The sequence below is a fragment of the Carassius gibelio genome, chromosome A6 (genome assembly GCF_023724105.1).
Source record: "Carassius gibelio isolate Cgi1373 ecotype wild population from Czech Republic chromosome A6, carGib1.2-hapl.c, whole genome shotgun sequence".
In the NCBI taxonomy this organism is placed as follows: Eukaryota; Metazoa; Chordata; class Actinopteri; order Cypriniformes; family Cyprinidae; genus Carassius; species Carassius gibelio.
In genome coordinates, this window is record NC_068376.1 from 9,603,860 (window position 1) to 9,624,747 (window position 20,888).

Here is a 20,888-nt window from a genome sequence, read left to right on the forward strand (position 1 = left end):
CTGTATATACAGCTGTATATACTACTAGCTAGGGGTGTAACGGTTCACAAAATTCACGGTTCGGTTCGATACGATACACTGATGTCACGGTTCGGTTCGGTTCGGTTCGATACGTTTTAGATACAGCAAAATGTAAAAACATCTCAACTTTTCAGAATGCCGCAAGCGCACCGCGGGTCATGTGACAAGAACCAACCAATCAGCTTCATCCTTTCCCGTAACAACGTTGAGAGTTCAGCCAAGATGAAGGATCAGCTGATCATAGTTGTATATGGATTGCAATTTTGAAATAAATTCAGTAGCAGAGCTACTGCAAGCGATTTTTAGAGCTGCAAATCCATTTATCCTTCGCTGAAATTTCCGCGTCTCATGGAGAGAGCACGTCATTGTTGCTTAGCAAAGACAGACGCCTCATGAGCGCTTCTGCCCGAGCGCTTTGGAAAAGAGGAGAAAGACGCGCTTAGCGTTTTCCATGCGTTTTTAGGCACGATATGTGAACGGGCGCTCGCTCACTCAGCACGCGCTGAAGGCTCGTTGCAAAATGTCTAATGCATTTAACAGACCAGAAATATAAGATCCTAAAATAACCAACAGGTCTGGTGTTTGGGTTGGATTCCCTGTAAGCTATAGTGTCTAAATGCTGCAGGGATAGTTTGCTGCGTGCATGTTTCTCCTTTTTTTCGTCTTTTCCCAGATAGTACTGACGCATATATCCCAGATATTCCCGCTGTTGTTTTTTTTTTTTTTTTTTTTTGTAATCCCGCTGGTGTACCCTGTCATGTTGCAGATGCGACATACCGTTGTTTTTTTATCCACCACTCTCTTGCCATCACCATTATAGCTTAAAGGGAATCCAAAGTGCACCCAAACACCAGACCTGTTGGTTATTGGAGGATCTTCTCATTTCTAGTCTGTTAAACGCATTGGCTATTTTGCAACGAGCCTTCAGCGCGTACTGAGTGAGCGAGCGCCTGCTGAGTAGCCTAACATAAACATATAAGATGGTGTTTTTTTCTTCTTCGGGAGTGTCAGGGGCGTTGCCTGTTACGTTGTTTGGGTTATTGGGCTACCTTGTTGAACGCATATCATTATATTTCTTTCTCTCTCTTTTTTTTTTTTTTTTTCAAATATAATTAATTACTCCAACGAACCGTTCGGTATACATAATGCGTACCGCGTACCGAACCGAAAGCGTCGTACCGAACGGTTCAATACAAATACGCGTATCGTTACACCCCTACTACTAGCCCTGTGTAAATTGCTAGAATTATTTTATGGTGTGCTTAAGACTTATCCCTTAATAAAATATGAACAAATACATGGTGAACTACTGTATTTATTACATCTGACATGAATTTGACAGAAATATTATTTATTTTCTTAAGCAAAATGAACTTCAATTGCAGCCAAAAATCCAACACTGCAAATTAAAAAAGGTATTTTAGTTTTACAATATAACTGTACAAAAAACTGCAACAAATAAGTCTAGGAATATAAAAAATGATATATTAATCAGATAATCTCTTTACAACAAAATTAAAAAAAAACAAGCAATGGTCTAAGCATAATTATTATTATCAATAGAGTCATATTATTATTACTACATAGAGACATAGCTAAATCTACTGTAGGCTACAAAAGTAGCTTAATATATTGTCAATTTACTCACATTAAACCAAACATTTATTTTGATGGGTTGCCATGAAGATCTTTGAGTGTCTGTGTTTATGATATGACAGTTTTCTCAAATGAAACAGTAAATTCTCATGAAGTGACGGTTTACAGTTTGTAATTTGCAGGAGTAATATTTAAATAGTATTTTGCAGTTTAATATTCACAGACACTAGTATATATATGGCTACAGTCTGGAGCCCTGCGCTTAGACTAACACGGAAGTGACTGAACGCAGCTGCGGGTACTGAATATACTCAAACTTACTACCGGTACTACAGAGACGCTGGTATCATCACTTTAAATTTTCAGCTCCGACTTGGTAGTGAAGTGGCAGTACTTGTGGCATCCCTAGTTGCCGTTTTACTGTCTGGTTGGTCCAGTCTGAAATACTGCTAAACAGCGGACATACTGCTAACCACTGATCTATAATATAGAAGCGGATTCACTGTCTGTTGGCAGTTTAAAATGCGATGAGCATATAGATCAGTGCTGCTAACGCGTTTACATTTCTTCTTCGCTGCTCTAAACAGGGGTTGCTTGTGGCAACACAGCACAACTTCCTGTGTTTGCAATATATTCTGAGTATTGAAGAAGAACCATGCAGCGGTTAAGCAAAAGCTAGCGGTCATAACTAGGTCTTGTTTAAGAAAATGGTATCGGATCGGTATATGGGTTCATGTACTCGCCGATGCCAGAATTTGTTGTGTTATCGGGGATATTTACGATACTAGTATCGGAATCGGAACAACTCTATAATAATATATTAGTGACACTTGTCAGTGGTTGAAATTAAAATGCTGCTTTTACTACAACAAATAGCAAATTATCCTGTTGTGATACTTTTTATTACATTATAATACATTCTGCTGCAGTTGGTGGAAATCAATAGCCAGGTTTCAATCCATGTATACAATCAATAATATCTGATTATTTTGGGGATGTCAAACTAAAAACACTGGATAAGAATCAATACAATAAATGAAAAATAAATAAAAATTCCCATCGTGTATAAAAAAACTTTTTATTTGGTAAGCAGAAATGTGAATTAACTATGATGGAGACACATTTACCAAATAAATTATTATGGAACCACATGAGGGTGAATAAATGAATTTGAGCATAATATTTTGATATAAATTACTTATAAATTATTTATTTCCCCTAAAGTGAACATTTTGTTCTGTTGATTTATATATATATATATATATATATATATATATATATATATATATATATATATATATATATATAAAACAAACACACACACACACACGTTTGTTTTTCTGAAAAGTGGGGACATCCCATAGCCGTAATGGTTTCTATACTGTACAAACTGTATATTCTATGGCCTTACACCAACCCTACACCTAACCCTTACATGAAACTTTGTGCATTTTTACTTTCTCAAAAAAACTCGTTCTGTATGATTTATAAGAGTTTTGAAAAATGGGGACATGGGTTACGTCCTCATACGTCACCTTCTCCTTGTAATACCTGGGGTTGGGGTCACTTCATCAACAGCGATATTGTTGACTTGATTGCAAATAAATTCACAAACACTATTTAACTGAACAGAGATGACATCACTGAATTCAATGATGAACTGCCTTTAACTATCATTTTGCATTATTGACACACTGTTTTCCTAATGAATGTTGTTCAGTTGCTTTGACGCAATGTATTTTGTTTAAAGCGCTATATAAATAAAGGTGACTTTGACCTGTGTCATACCCATGTCATTATACAAAGTTGTGTCCTGATATGTCACAAAAACATGCACATGCACACACACACACACACACACACACACACACACACCATTCCAATTATGATTTACGCACATATCTTTTGATTTGTACTACCAGATAATCATCAGTTTGCACTAATAATCCACTGTCATGGCTCATGACCCTGCTCTGATTTACTTCCCATGTGGCTGTGTTTATTCATTCACTCAATTATACTTCATCGAGGTCAACAGAATAGAGAACCCTGCTGAACAAAGACTTGGACCCCCGACTCTGCAACCCAGGTTGTGACCTCTCTTCTAAACGCTGAGCTGATACAACAGACTGACCTTTATTCTCCACCCCCAGAGAGAAATGAGGAAACAGAGAAAGAGACTACATCGTGCAACGTATGGATGGACAGAACAGGTAAGTGGAACTAAATGAAGACACAGGTATGTTTATTAGGCTGCTGCTGTCAGAGCGGTTAGCAGCAGTGTGTTATAAATATTAGCTAATGAGTCGGAGGAGAGCGAGGCAGATGAGCCACCTGCCAGGAATCTTGTATAAAGGTCAAACAGCTCCTGCACTTACTGTTCAGTAATTAGACCTGATTCACAAGACACACAATACACACTTGTGGAAACACAGACCGCATCCACATGAAACACTACCATTTTACCTGGCAAACGCAGGGAGTTGAAGCCACAAGTGATACAGTGATAGTTATGTCACGCTGACAGCTTATTTCACAAATGTACACACAAGCAGTCACACTGGAGTAATGGCTACTGAAAATTCAGCTTTGCATCACAGGTATAAATTAAGGGTTAAAATGAATTAAAATGAAAGAAAGCCATTTTAAATCGTAATATTATTTCACAATATTACAGCTTTTACTGTAATGTGGCCTTACTGAGCAACATAAAAAAAAAATAAAAAAAATCTGACCCCAAGCTTTTGAAAGTTTCTTTTTTTGGAAAGGTATGAATATAGTTCATTGTTGATTCTTGCTCATTCATAATATTTTAATTAATGTTAATTAACAAAACTCCATTCAAAGTTAGAAACTTATTAGTATATAAAGAAATTCACATTCACTTTCTAGTTTCTAGTAAAAAATTTTGTTTTTGTTATCTAACTAATCTTAACAAAATTAACCTAAAATTAACGTTGTAATGTTTTTCCAAGTAATATAATGGTGGTTTAGGACCCAGAACACCTGGTACTTAAAAAAACTATTGTACACTTCGGTTATTACTTCCAAATACACTAATAAAAAACTCTGATGTAGTATTAGCAAATATTCAAGCAGCAACAACAACTTAACGATTAATCTTCAATACAAACTCTATAATATTTACAATCAAAGAAATAGTCAAACCATAGGGGTCCATGAAAGAGATACTGATAGAAATAGAGAGATTGAGAAGAAAGAAAGAGGGGAAGTGCACAGCAGACCTCGTTAGATGTTAGTGTATGCTAAGAAAGCTCTACATCCTCACTCTGACACTGTGACAAGGCAGCTGGCGTGAGGGGAGGAATGGGGAGGGGGATAATTAGGATAATTAAATTAGCACGCTGATGGACGCAGGCAGGGGAGCTGTCAGGACCCCTCACCTCTACCGAAGAACCCCTGACAAACACATTCACACACTCTGCAGGCGTAGAAATACACACGCAGCCACGTCCACAAGCACTCTCAGAGCTGTGGACTCTATTTGAACAGTAGGCACATATAGGAAAGCACAAAATGCGCGTAAATACACACACACACACACACACGACCTACTGGAGTAAACCCTCAGCTGACCCTGACCAAATAAATTGGCAAACTGGCCATCTCGTAAACACTTTGTTACATAAATCTAATGCAGATAACTACTGCACCAATTATTTTTAATGGTTAATGTTCTTGTTATTTGCGTGCTGGCATCTCTGTGATTCTGGGAAAGCAATGCAACTCGCTCGCCTGCATTATTTGATTTATGGCAACTCAGGTCATTATATTATTGAATGCTCAACCAAAAGACAATTATCATTTATTAGAGGCAAAAGGCCATATATATATATATATATATATATATATATATATATATATATATATATATATATATATATATATATATATATATAGACTTTTGTCCCATTAGGAATTAGGAATTTGAGAGAGTAATAACTGATTGTGACAGAAAGTAAAGCAGGGTGATCAAACATGCATAAAACTGCATTGCAAATCAATGGGCATCACATGCTTTTATGAAAAAAGAAAAAAAAAAGAAAAAAAAAATCTATTGTCCTGTTAAACTGCACTTTCATTAATACTCCACTGAATCTCTCAAATCAATCGAGAAGACGAACGAAGCAGAAGAAAAAATCATCCTGGTATTTACAACGATAGTGTATCTCATTTTACTTCTGTAAAACATGTTTAACAGAAAATATGGCATACTTGTAGAAAAAAATGGAAAAGAACAACCATATATATATATATATACATATATATAATGTTAAATGTATAATACCATATTACCTCTCTTTAGAATACTAGAATGACACACAAATTTTTTTTGAAGAAAAACAAATGAACAAAAGATTTTATTTAAATGTTATATCTTATTTTTATTATCTTATCTGTTTATTTGATATTATAATTATACATATTTTTACAGCGTCGCTCTTTTGCAAAATGCACACCTCTCTGGTAAAACAGCTGTATTACGCTGTGTTGTACAATACATATGTTATATATATTTTAACAAAGTCAGACTGGATTTTTTATATTTCCGATTTATACACTAAGATACTAAGACATTGTTCATGTGTAATATAATTATGGGGCCAAACAAACTTAAGATCAGTCCATACTGTTTCATTTCATTTCTGTTTGAGATGATCAACTTAAATATCAGAGCCTGTAAATCTGCAGTGAGCCGATGATTAAAACTCTTTAATTATGGTCACATGTGTAGTTATGACACCTCATGCATTGCTCTGATGCCAAAGTAGGCCCAAATCAGGCAAACAAAATGACACGAGTATACGCACGTGCACACACACACACACACACACACCCACACCCACCTCTGGGCAGTTGCAATGCTATCAATGCAACACAAAACATTAAAATAATAATTTTGGTACTCATCAATAAATTCCAGTACAGTGGATAATTAGAATGCATGATTAATTGAGGATAATTAAACGAGAGATGCGAGGAGACAGCGTCAGTAATGATCAGGAATTTAGCCTTTTCTTGCTCTCATTTAGTGCTTCTGATGAGCTTGGCCATAATACAGACATGCGCACACACACACACACAGTTAAATTACAGCGGTCTTGGCTGGAAGATAATAGCTGCGCGTTTAGATTTGAAATCTCCGTCCTGGATGGAGCACTGAATGCTTCAGCCTGCCCAACCCCTCCGAAGAGCTCCGTGCATCAGCCAGCCAGCCTCACGCAGACACATGCATGTGCAAATACCGGAAACACACGTAATGCCACATTACAAACCAAACCAACGTGTCCATATAGAAATATACAAATAAGATACAGTTAGAAAAAACGTGCAAACTTCAAAACGATAGATATTACTGTTCAAAAGTTCAATGAAATATAATGAAATTGAGATACATTTTCTAAGAATTAAAAAAAACAAGCATTTTGATGTACAAATGTAAAATTCAATTTACCAAACTTTCATTGTTCATTCAGAACACGGGAAACCGTTTATGGTTTAATGTGGGGGATTTATTATAAAGTAACACTTTGCTGGCTATAGTGATGATACATCAAAAGGGAATTCATTTCTTGGGGTTTTAGATGGATTTCAACTTAATTTTATTTATTTTTTTTACTACACACGTGTACTATAACTTTAACACAATATACACTCGAAAACACTTGAAAGATATTTAAGCCACAAAGCACTTGCCAGGAACATAAATATAAATATGATAATAAACATAGCTCAAATGGCACATCTGTCAAAACATACTAGAAACACAATTTTCCAACAAGGAAAAAATGTCCATAAGACCTCCACTGATTTTTTAAATAATAAAATCTTCTGAAATGAGCCCGATTTCTTACCATCTTGTGCCCTCTAGTGGAGCACATGCCTCAAAGGCTCCATCTCTCCTGACATAACACTACACCTGAAATGGTTAATGAAGCTCTTTTAATCTTACTTCTCAAAGTGTCCTAGCAAAAATCCAGCACACAGAACACGGCTATCTCTATACCTCACAGAGCAATGCAAGGCGAGATGGGCCATTTAGCCTGTAATTAAGGGTTGATAAGCCAGATTGGGTCAGCTATTCAACAGCAAAGTCACCTTGCATATTCTGCCTCCTGCTCATTATTCTGTAACCCACATAATGTGAAAGTAACAGTAATCCAAGCATGCACTGTTATGACCGGTGCTGAAATGACTAATTTAACACATACAATTGACACATCTGAGAAGAATGCTAGATTTAGGTGTTTGTTTACGTGTTTAAACACAACTTTGCCAGTAGATGAAAACTCTTTTAACGGCAAAAATGTAAAGCGTACACTTTAAACTATTTTGGACAGTACGAAAAGACTCACCATCCTGGAAGACGCGCTCCACGTTGAGGCCATAGGTAGCACAGGTCTCGTAATATGTGCACCTCTTCAGGTCGTTGGACAGTTTTCGAGCGCGGGTGTCATCGATGACGCGAGGGTTAGCCGCACTGATTGCATCTGCCAAATGGTCAGGACGGGACAAAGAAATTTGAAACTATAAATGGTCTGAATAATTCATGTTTTAAAAAAATCATTACATCAAATGAGAGAGGCTTCATATTCATTCAAAAAAAACAACAACAACAACAAAAAAACTTGTGGACTTAGTAAATGATCTTCCATTAATTAGAGTGTGGCACCCTCTAGTGATCATATAACGAAAACACAAGTAGTATGAAAGTTATATTTTTAGTATTTATTATTTAAAAAAAAAAAAAAAAAAAAAATATATATATATATATATATATATATATATATATATATGTATGTATGTATGTATGTATATGTGCATTAAAAATTTTGGGGTCAATCAACTTTTGTAAAGAAAGTAATACTTTGCATTAAATTGATCAAAAGTGAGTCATTTCACTATTTCACTACAAAAGGCATTTATAATGCTACAAAATATTTTATTTTAAACAAAAACTGAAAACTGTTCATTTGAGCATTCTATTCAATAAAGAATCCTGAAAATGTATCAGGGTTTTCATGAAAATAGTCATTCAGAATATTAGAATGATTTCTTAAGGATCATGAGTAATGATGCTGAAAATTCAGCTGTGCCATGACACAAATAAATTCTATTATAAATTCTATTAAAATAGAAAACAATTATTGATATCAAATAAATGCAGCATCGGTAGAATTACAGACTAAAAAAAAAAAAAAAGACCAACCCCAGATTTTTCAACAGTAGTGCATATATAAAAGATTGATAAATAATGCCACACCTTAATGTGTTTGTGAATTGTAAAAATAATTAAACTGATCAACAATCCCTGATACGTTGAAGGAATTTTTGTATTCTTTTCTTTCTGAATTCTTTTCAATTTGTTGCCAAGCCACTGGAGAATATGGCCTTGAATTGTGAGTGTGAGTTGCTGTCATATGATATATCCACCCTATATACAGTACTCACCCTGAGTTCCCACAAGCACCAGGGGCACCTCTGCTGTGTTTCGGTAGTTAGCCATACGACTATAGTAGTGGTAGACCGTCTGAAAGCTGATCTCATCTTCCAGACTGAACACAAAAATCACCGCATCCACCCACAACGCAAACTAAGAGAGAATGATTGAGAGAGTGGGAAGAATTCAGAAACATTATGCAAAAAAACATAATGATTCTTTGTTTAAAATAGGCTAAACATATTTCATATTTCCCTATGATATTATTATTGTGACTGTTAGCTTGTGCGCTAGCAAGGGCTTTGAAGCACTACATATCGGGTCACAGATGACTCCGTTAGCGGTGATGTGATTATAAAGAGGTATTCATCAGTTATCATCAACATTCCCATTATGCATCTTATTTGTAGCTGTCCTAAAAATACAGTGTTAATGAAATATTGAAAATGTGCTATACAGTAAGTGAATATATGATACAACCAATGGATTTTATTGTTAATTCCTGGAATTTTCATAAAAAGTGCACTGAAACTGCTCTGAGAGCTCTAGAAATGACTGACTCAATGCTCAGTGCACTTACTGAACTAACATATTGACACACACACCATCAAATTCATATTTCATAGACCATGAGAAAGAGGCACATGAGACTTCCTGTTTGCATTTTATGACCAACAGAGAATCAGTTTGTCTAAACAAATGTTATCTACCTCATGTAAACCCTATTACGTCATTGTTTTCCACTCAGCCGCTTTGTTCAACAAAATGAATATCCTCTGTAAGGAAATCACAATTTTGTGAAACCCTTGTGATGTTTTGTGATGTATTTGTGGCTGTACTTCCTACCTGAGCCTCAGGAGGTCCCCCTTCATCTCTGATTAGGAGGAGGAAACTTTGTCCATCCACTACAATCTCCTTTTTAAAACGTCCTCCTGTCCAACAAAAGAAGCCAATCAATTTACATAGTTTGATGATTCTAAGACATCCACTACTTCTACAGTGAGATGATTGGAGGACTGTTGATTGAAATGGAAATGGAAAAGGGCATGTGTATCATTTAGTTATTTTCTAATTATTTATGGGGGGGGGGGATAATTTGTTCTAAAAATCAGAGTTCAGAACTAGTAAATATACAAAAAGTGAGAACTTTAAAAATATCTTTAATGATGAGCATCATTTTTATTTGGTGTAAGATTCACTGCAGGGCTCACTCTACAACTATCACAGAGAACTGTAGCATGGCAATCGCTTTGTTGCACCTTCTATGTGTTATATTTCTATTCTTTCTGTCAAAATGTTGTTAACAGCAAAGGAATTCAGTTCTGGTATTCCTGTATAAGATCGACTTTGTGGAAGCTCCTTTTTCAGAACTGACAGTTAATGTATGAGTTATACTTCACGTTTATATAATATTTGCTAACACTCATAGTGTACTTACTTAACGGTTGTTCTTAAGACAATTTCTAGATACAAATACACATTATGAATTTTGACAGTAGTATTTCATGAAAATGTGATTTATTATAAAAATGATTACATGTTAAGTAATTAGTGCTCTCTGCTTGACCTTCTTTGCTTTCCAGAGAAAGACAAATAATGCCTGAATCAAAAGTATTTGAACCCAATGACTAATTAAGTGTTACCGCTGTAATTCGTTTTCCAAACGTCCAGTCTAACGATGGCTGGAGTGGTAAAGGTCAAAACGTCTAGAGTTAACTTGTGACCTATGCCCCATTTGAGATGAGAGCGGCGGTCAGAGATCAGAGGACAGAGAGACTTCTCTCTATCTTTCTCTCGGGGGAAGAGGGGAGGGCAACTGTTGGCTGATTTGCTGAAGCGTAAGAGGATCAGAGGGGATTCCTGGAGATGTTAGAGGGTCTTATTGCAGCTCTACACTGCTAATCAGCTTGTGCACCGCAGACCTGAGAGACCTTCACTCTCGCTTTCATAGCCTGAAAGGACATTCCAAAGTCATCTAGGGGCATGACCACTCAAACATGTTCAACTTTTACCCTTCACCTCTGACCTCCAGTTGTGTATCCCCATGATAACAAACAGAGACCAATAAATCATACAGAGAGAGACTGGAAAGGACTGATAATGGGTTTGATGGCCATTTACCCTATTTTACTCAATACTATTTTTTGATTTATCAGGTCTAATCGGTAACAGTGGTGTATCTACAGGTTAGAAATAACGCTAGCACTTTATTTTACAGTCCTGTTCCTCATGTACATACTATGTGCTTATTATAGTAATTACAATAACTATGTAATAACTAGGTACTACCCCTGAACCTACCCCTACCCAATGCAGTTACCTTGTATTACCAGAACTTTCTTAGATAAATACACTGTAAATACACTATAAGTACATGTAAGTACACGTACTGTAAAATAAAGTGCAACCGAAATAACTTATAATTTTATAATGTAAATATTTTTGTAGGTAAGAAATAATTGGTAACAAACTTGCAGCATAGACACACACACAATATATTAATTAAAATTAATTTCTAGATTATATTTATTTTGGCTTTAATGTATCAATGCAATAAAAAAAATTTTTTTCTTCATAATATAACACTACTTTTCTCACAGTTTAAATGAGTTTGCCTTGTTTTAATGGGGCACCTTGTGATTTTTCTAACATATTGGTGTTATATCTGGGTGGGGGTTGATTATTTTCTATACCCACTGTAAATATAACCGCTATTCTATATTGGTTCTGCATAGCTGTATAAAAACACAGCAGCAAAAATCATTAAAAAAACCTCTAAAAAAGATTATAGTTCTTACACTAGAAAGTGTATGTATGTGTGTGTGTATATATATATATATATATATATATATATATATATATATTATTTTTAATACAGCAGTCGCAACTATTACAGTTAATGCAGCACTGCCATAGTTTTTTGTCACTGCCATAGTTCTCTTCCTAAGAGACACATTATGTTTTTAAAGCATAGCCACTTTAACTCAATTGAGATGACGACATGATGGAACACAATGTTTCTTGCTTTCAATGATTCGAACAGCTTTATCTGTTTCAGTCTCCATTCCAACTTTCCCTCTGTCTGGATGACTAGAGTTTGAACTCTGCTTCTCCACTGAACAAAACATGTGGGCAATAATGTGAATGTCAAAGTTCATGTGCTTTACAAAAGTCTTCAGGTTTGGTTGAAAACGAAGAGTGAGCGAGTTGTTTGGGTATGTCGGTTAGGAGACTGGAGGAGATGGCAAGCTTTTCCATAATGACATGGTTTGTCTTTTTGCATTATGAAGGATAAGGAAGCAGAGCAGCATCAGGGCAGCTAATACTCAGAATACAGTCTGGACCCAAATATATATATATGTTGAAAACGAAGAGAGAGAGAGAAGTGCGCAGCGAGTGAAAGATAAACACCCATTGGTTAATTCTCTCTCCATGGAGTTAACCTCAGCTGAGTAAAAACATACTCGGATTGAAAGTCTCTGGATGCATTGAAGCTTAGCTCATCATGAAAAACTCTCAGAAACAAAGTTTTTGCTAGAACGCACAGTTCAACAACAGTCTAACATCCTGTCTTGATGGATAGAGACCCGCAGTGCAGTGGTGTCATTGGTGGTTTACTGAGGAAATGAATGACATGGAAGATGGCAGAACTACAGTGGCATCAAGAGAGGAGTAAGAGTGGAAGCTCCTGTCCTGTGGCTTGATCTGCTTAAAGCTTTGTGACGAGTCAAGAGAAGCAATGTCGAGTAGATTCTACTGGAAGTAGAGAGCATCTAAACAGAAACATGATGAAGAATATGTTGTTGCACAAGCCACAGAGGGGAGAGTCCACCTTCTCAACTCTCTTGTACTATGACAGACCTTCCCCAAGAAGAAAAGGAGGTTACCTGCATCCACGTCAGCTAGTTAAAGAAGCGGCCGAGGAAAAAGAGAATAAACAAAACTCAAATCAAAAAGCAGCCAAGCTAAACATGCACAGTCAGTTAAGAAATTAAACACAGCAGGACAAAAGAGAGAGAGAAAGAGAGAGAGAGAGAGAGAGAGAGAGAGAGAGAAGTGACTTTCATTCATTCTATTGGCACAGGTCCTTCTTCTGTGCCTGTGGGTCCTGAGTATGCTGCATCAGAACAGACTGATCAAAAACATCTGCCCTGAGGACACGGACAGGTCAATACAGCTGATTTACAGTACGGTCTGACATGAAAGGGCACGTACTCTCACACACGCTCGTATAATGCAGGCCAGCTGAGTACTGAGGTCAGTGAAGTAACACGTTTTAATTAAATATTAATTAATTCAAAAATACATTAAATTGCCATTTAAACATACAATGACTTGAATACACCTCTTCAATTATGAGCATTTTTTTTATATATAATTCATTTTTATTTGTTCTAAGTACATTTTAGAATAAACACTACATTAAAAAAGGTAATTAAAAATACATATAATTAAGGAAAAAACAGTAGTTTGGCATATATATTTATTTATTTATTTATTTTTTTGAGAAAAGTGAAGCTGTTATGTTAAAATATTATTCATATTTGAATGGCTAATTAATATGTGCCATATCAGATTCATGTGGTGTAGTGACATTAAAAATTTAATGGAAATTTGTTATTACTTTTTACCTAATGTTTACACCACATAACATTTATTAGCTTATTAAATTTAAACCCAAGTTAAAATTTCTAAGAACTTGTCAGATGTTTTTAAATATTCTTGTATGATTTTTATATATATTCTTATTTGCCACTGACCCATTTAACAAAAAGATAGGAAATACAAAGTAGAAACTAGTTTGTGTAGTTTTTACGTATTTTACAGTTTGCAACTAGTTTATCTTGATTTTACTTGGAAAAGATTCAATGTCTAAATCTGATATTTCACATTGATAAAAGTGTTATTTTTCACGCCACAAGGGCTGGTCTGCACAATTTCACCAAACTGCAGATCCCAGCAGAGCCGCATTTCTACATCAAACATGATTGTGGCGGCTTAAGCAAAACAAAAAAACGTTTATTTACCCATATGGGGTGCTGGTTTTGAAATGGTAAAGACTGGGTCTGGACTGAGACCACAGGGTCTGCAGGGATTTTTCTTTCTTCTTGCGTAAACATACACACGCAGTCACACAGTTGGCCTTGTGATAATATCTCTTAATGAGCTCTGAGAATGTTTCTATTCATGTAGTATGTGTGATAGAAGAAGGGGGCGGTGCAAAACCCATGCGGCCGACTACTTTCATTGCAGAGGATGCAGTAAAAATCTGCTCCAGCTCTACTTAGTGGTTTCGAGGTTGGGGTTACTCTACCAAAGCTAGGAAACACTATTTTTAAACCCAGAATAGTAAATCTTAAAAAAAAAAAAAAAAAGTAGGAAAACATTTATGCGGTAGTTTTACTGGAATGTAAATTAGGAAATTAAAATCACAGCTTTATGATGCTGAAATGTGACATAACGTCACTGCAAATCTGAGTTCAGCTGAACTTCTAACATCAATGTGCTGGCCTCAAACGTCAAAGATTTAACCGTGTTGCTTAATCTTAGCAAGGCACATACTTCAACGGTCTCTGATGTCGCGCTAAGTTTCCTTTGGCAATCTGTGCTATAATCCACTGCAGAAAACAGGCAATTGACATTTCTGGGGGATTTCTTTCTTCCAGGGCCATTTCCTGGTTGACCGCTGGTATGCAGTGGCTTGAGTTTTATACGATAAAGTGCAGAGAGGACGAGACATGATTAGTGCCCGTCGGCCTGCTAACTGCCCTCTTCTGTGACCTCATGCTCTCTACGGGACCCCCAGGCATGCAGATCACTGCAGTTAAGAACAATTGCACTAAATGTCGCTTAAACTAATTGCGATCTTTAAAGAAAAGCCCTGATTTTTAAATGAGTACCTGAATTTAATAAACCCTGCTCATTGAGGGAGCCATTTGAAAGGCCAATTTAACATGTCTACATGATAACAGTTCTAAAGGACATGAAATATTGACACGGGGAGCTTTTGAAAGCACATCCATGCTCAGGGACGAGAACATATTGTGGTGGTCTGGCAGTGTGCCTTGAATGTTCTCAATTATACATAAGAAGTATAACAGAGTCCTCTGGCACAAACTGTACCATACTAACAGCAGGTGTGCGGAGAGAGAGAATAAGAGAAGGAGAGAGCTGAAAGAAAAAAATTGAAGTGCATCTAGGCTATGCCTTGGCAGTACTGAAAAGAGAAGAATATTAACTGTATTTACACATAACTTCAAGACTTTAACGGGATCTAAGAACAGAAGGACATACATTCACCATTGTAAAGCCTTTCAAAAGCATTGAAGTGAATAATACAAACGGTTAACAATACTAAACAAGATAAATGCAGTGAGAGATATAACAAAGGCTTTAAAAGGGTTTTCGTATTTCACCTGCCCATTTGATAGCAGAACACCTACCTTCAGGGCTCTCTTCCTGCACATACGTCCCTGTCAGGTACCTGTGCACCAGGGCAGACTTTCCACTGGCCAAGTTACCCACAATGCCCTGCACATACACAAAGAATTATTAGGGGTCCCATTTATGATATACTGGCATGTAAAAAGACAGTGTCTCACCTTAGACCTGAAGCAAGTACTAATACATTTACATTTATTCATTTAGATGACACTTTTATCCAAAGCGACTTAGAATTGCTATATATGTCAGAGGTCACACATCTCTGGAGCAACTAGGGGTTAAGTGTCTTGCTCAGGGACACATTAGCCGCATTTCCACTGTAGGGCCAGTGCGAGCCAGGGCTTAAAGCGGGCCGGGCGGGGCTCATAGCCCCGGGCCAGTAGCACCGAGGCCAGAGTAGCGCAGGGTTTCCACAGGGGAGCTTGAAGCTCCGCTGCTCGTCACTAAAACACGCCCTTTACACGCCTCTCAGAACAACGTCATGCAACCTCATTATTTCACTAGAGAAGTTATCAGAAAACTAAGAAATAAGTCACTGGAACATGCGCGATCACAAAACGAACATGATAAAAGCGGCCGTTTGTTTGCAAGCTTTGTTATATATTCAAAATCAAAAGCATGGATTTTTTAACTATAGAATAAGTGATACAGTGATCATATTGATTTAATTTATCAAGACTCAAAATTAATCACACATAAATACACTTTCTATTTTATTTATTTATTTTTAACGCTTATGAAAATAGCCTGCTTATTCAGTGAGTCTGTTTCTGTTTATTTGTAGTCACAGTGGCCTATACGTCACATTAAGAATGAATTATATCTTTATTTTTATAAAGGATCCCAAACAAAAACATTATTATATTTTTATAATAGGCAACATGAGCTAAACTCTCGAGACGAGGCTTGTGACAGATAATATAAGTTACTAAATAAATACACGATTGTGATAGAGAATAAGAAGCTGACGTCTGATTTCTTCAAGGTCATATTTACCATGTTTAATGTTAATGCCCAGCGTGCATAGTCTTTTACATCGCTTATAAATATTTCTGCCCTGTATGGTGATTATAATCCACATTGGATCAAGTTATTTCAAACACTCGCTGCTGACTGAAAGTGAGTTTTGAGCTCAACTTATTTAAATAAAGCGTTTAATGCTGGCGTTATAGCAGCTATCTTTCTGAAATGATCCTCAGCGCAGACTCTCTATTTTTATAAAAGCTCCCGAACAAAAATCATTATTATATTTTGATGATATGCAACGTGGAGCTAAACTCACGAAACAAGACGACAGATAAAATGTTACTTAATAAATACACAATTGTGATAGAGAATAAGAAGCTGACGTCTGATTTCTCCAAGCGGTCATATTTACCATGGTAATGTTAATGTTTATCGTGCATAGTCTTTTACATCGCTTATAAATATTTCTGCATTGTTTAGTGATTATAATCCACATCGGATCAAGTTATTTCAAACACTCGCTGCTGACTAAGAGTGAGTTATGAGCTCAACTTATTTTAAAACGTCTTTAATGCTGGTGTTAAAGTTGTTATCTTTCTGAAATGATCTGCGCTGACGCTCTCCAGACACGGAGAAACTCCGCCTTTGTTCGTAACCCCTCCTCTAGCCCCAGCTGGCCCGCTTTGGCCCAAGGATTTCGTCGGGCCGAAAAAACCTGGCCGTTGGCCCCAAGGAAGCCCTGGCGAGGCACGATCAAGCCCCGGAAGTGACAGTGGAAACGCGACTGGCCCTGGCACGCACTAGCACGCCCGGTCTTAGCTCGATAGTGGAAACACGGCTATTGGTGTCTCAAAGTGGATTCGAACCCGGGTCTCTCACACCAAAGGCGTGTGCCTTATCTACTGCGCCAACACCACCACAGTATCATCAGTACAGTAAAACAAAGTCTTTTTAACTGTGTATTTTAAGTCCCAGGGTTTGATTTTTGTTGTAAAACTAACAGTATTTTTTTATTTACCATATTTTTCGGACTATAAGTCACACCTGAGTATAAGTCGCATCAGTCCAAAAATAAGTCATGATGAGGAAAAAAACATACAACTCGCACTGGACTATAAATCGCATTTATTTAGAACCAAGAGAAAACATTACCATCTACAGCCGCAAGAGGGCGCTCTATGTTTTCAGGGGTCAGCTACAGGAGCACTGAGCAGCATAGAGCGCCCTCTCGTGGCTGTAGATGGTAATGTTTTTTCTTGGTTCATTTCTCTTGGTTCATGTCAAATTAATTTTGATAAATAAGTCACAGGACCAGCCAAACTATGAAAAAAAGTGCGACTTATAGTCTGGAAAATATGATATTTATTTTTTACTTGACAATTTTAAATCCAATCAAACAGGAATTTTGTTAAATTATGCAAAATATATTAAAATATAGCTGCAAGAAGCGATCAAGGGGTCAAGCACAAAAGAGGTACGCTCTTCCAGCAGCAACCTAGTTTTCCCAGGAGGTCTCCCATCCAGGTACTGACCAGGCTCAGCCCTGCTTAGCTTCAGTGGGCAACCGGTCTTGGGCTCAAGGGTGATATGGCTGCCGGCGACATGGCCTTAAGGGTGTACTCACACTAGCCAGTTTGAACCGTGCCCGAGTGCGTTTGACCACCAAAGCGCGGTTCGTTTGACTAGTGTGAGTGCTCCAAACCGTGCCCGGGCGCGGCTCGATTGGCCAGCCCTGGCCCGCTTGGAAGAGGTGGGCCAGGGCACGGTTCAGTTGGAGTTCAGTGAGTGCTAACCGTGCCGGAGCACGGAAAAGGACGCGTTGCGTCACGGTTTTGCGACGCTCCAAAACCAACATGGCAGGGAAAGGGTCGCTTTGGTCTACGGCAGAGGTGCAAAACGCATAAAAACTAAAAACTGCAAAGTCCTTGCTGCACTTCAGCTGGTACCTTGCAAACATCCTCATACGAGCAGCACGATTATGTGAAAATTTTCGCGCCACTAAGGCGACACATCTGTTTAACTGTGAGAGGGCTGTGGACCAAATGACACAAAATTATCCACAAAGAAAACAGAGCGATGGACTCCATTGTGTTCAGAGAGTGCCGCTCTTCCTGTTTATCCCGAAACCGTCGCACCATAATGACGTAAGCGTGCTCCGGCACGAATGCTGAAACCCTATATGTGAGTGCAGGCCAGAGGGGGAGTGGGGAGGGGGGACAATCGTACTCTGGCCCGGTTCATGGCAACCGTGCCTAGTGTGAGTACACCCTAAGTTCCAACTCTGTTTCAACACACCTGTCTATAGTTAAGCAGCCCTGAACACCTTGATTAACTGCTTTGCGTGTGTTTGATTAGGGTTGAAGCTGAACTCTACAGTATGGTAGCTCTCCAGGAGCATGATTGGAGGCCCTTGTTAAAGACATTTGTTGATACAGCATTTTACTACAAAACTCAAAATTGTCGACAGCCAAAAAGGCAGACACAAGAAAAGTAGGTATTGTTCAGTTCTGTGTGCCTCTTGACTCATAGAAATTTACATTTTGGTATGCAACAAAGTTATTAGCAGAAATATGAGTGTAAATTTGGCCTATTGGTGGCACTTGAGAGTCTGATATAGAGACTCCAAATTTGTTATGTTTAATATGGAGACTGTCCTCTATCTGTGTGCCAAATTTCATAACCTTCCTACCAAGCAGTTTGATGGGCTGTCATGGATTGCAGCGCGGATGAGGAGTAGGGAAGGAAGAGGAGACCTAACAGATACAATAGGATCCGTAATGTCTAGAAGCAAAACCGTAAGGTCTAGAAGCAAAATATTTGTTTTTCCTCTGATTCCAGGTACACCTTTTGCACCTTCCCTAGATGGTTTCTCCCTAGATGGTTTCACTAAAATTTGCACAGATCATCCTGAGACAATGCTGGCAAATGGTTATCAAGATTTCCGATGTTGAAGAAATCCACACAAAAATGGACTTGAGGCTATATCTTCGCAACACTTAATATAGTTTTTAATTAAAATTTTTTTTTATCTATGCACTCATATGCGATTAGCATTACAAGTCAGTGATTTAACTTTAAAACTGGTACAATGCAATTTTCACATTTAATAATTTAATCACACAAAGCTATCAAAGAAGAAATGTTTTTCGTAATTCAGCATATTCAGGCCAATTTAGAGAAGGTACGACCTGATCAAAGCTGTTTAGTGGCGAGGTCATGAGCATGCAAGACAAATTTAAGCAATAAAATGATGCAAATGGAATCTTGTATTAGTTTTAATGAAACATCAGTGACTGGACTCACCACTTTGAGCTCTGGTACGGAGCGACTGAGTGTCCACTCCTGACTGTTGACAAAGGCATCTGTAACAGAGACAGAAAGAGATCATTGTAAATGTGAGCTCATCCTTCAGTTCAGTCTTATTTACAGAACAGTTCCAGATGAGTGACTCAATGATCAATACAAACAGCAGAGGAAATATATATAGCTAGAGTCAGGTTATGCTGTATTACCAAAGCAAATGCCCATGACGATCAATGCTACAGAAAATGCTAGACACCAGTAGAGCATGGCGTTAGCAATACCAAAGTCATGGGTTCAATTCTCAGGGACTGAGAACAAATAAAAGGTTTATATTGAATGCAATTTAAGTCACTTTGGAAAAAAAGGACCTGCCAAATACACAAATGTAGTGAGCTGCTGCCTTCCTACCAACCTTTTAAAGGTGTCTTCTAAAGACTGGAATACACTACATGAACTGATTAAAAAACACTAGGCATCATACATTTGCAAACTTCATATATGGTTACAGGGGAGAAAGTTGTAAATAAAAGACACATTACTAGATATTTGTCACTCCAAACACAACAAACTTTTGATATAACATGCACATCATTGCTGAGAGATGCATGACAAATGAAAATGTGCTCTAATATCAACTCCCAAAAAAAAAAAGAACAAAAAAAAAAGTATTTCAGCAACTACCGATGACACCTCAAGCCTTAATCTTAATTGAAATGGAACCTCATTTGTAACTAATTTGGACAATGTTCATATGCTGCAACTCTGAGCGCAACACAAACAGCCCTCAAAAAAAAAAAAAAAAACCTTATATATGAGGGAGCCTAATTAAAAGTGAAATTTCCAGACCTGAAAAAGTCATGTAGATGAATACCAATAGAATCTTAAAAAATAACTTTAAAGTAATTTTATTGGATAAGAATTATACAAATATATATCCTTATCTTTAATCCTTATACAGAACGTCACAATGATTGGAAAAGTCATGTGAATTCATATTTGGAGTCAAAAAGGTTGAAAACCGTGCAGTGTTTCAAGCAGAGTGTGACGTTATCATGCTGCTTTGCTATCGTAGTGAGTAATTAGCATAAAAATACAT

At 37.3% G+C, this 20,888-nt stretch overlaps 1 protein-coding gene across 5 annotated transcripts in view; it reads right to left on the minus strand.

The window, feature by feature from the left end:
* The window catches only part of LOC128015437 (arf-GAP with GTPase, ANK repeat and PH domain-containing protein 1), a 158,132-nt gene that overhangs the window by 59,493 nt on the left and 77,751 nt on the right, over nucleotides 1-20,888 (minus strand). For 3 of the 5 annotated variants that reach the window (XM_052599263.1, XM_052599262.1, XM_052599259.1), the window contains 6 exons: nucleotides 19,793-19,851; nucleotides 15,523-15,610; nucleotides 12,967-12,981; nucleotides 9,926-10,011; nucleotides 9,091-9,232; nucleotides 7,995-8,129 (listed from right to left, as the gene is read on the minus strand). In XM_052599263.1, the coding sequence (XP_052455223.1) occupies nucleotides 7,995-8,129; nucleotides 9,091-9,232; nucleotides 9,926-10,011; nucleotides 12,967-12,981; nucleotides 15,523-15,610; nucleotides 19,793-19,851 (525 nt within the window). The remainder of the gene's footprint in view (nucleotides 1-7,994; nucleotides 8,130-9,090; nucleotides 9,233-9,925; nucleotides 10,012-12,966; nucleotides 12,982-15,522; nucleotides 15,611-19,792; nucleotides 19,852-20,888) is intronic. The other 2 variants (XM_052599264.1, XM_052599261.1) reach the window with 1 other exon arrangement.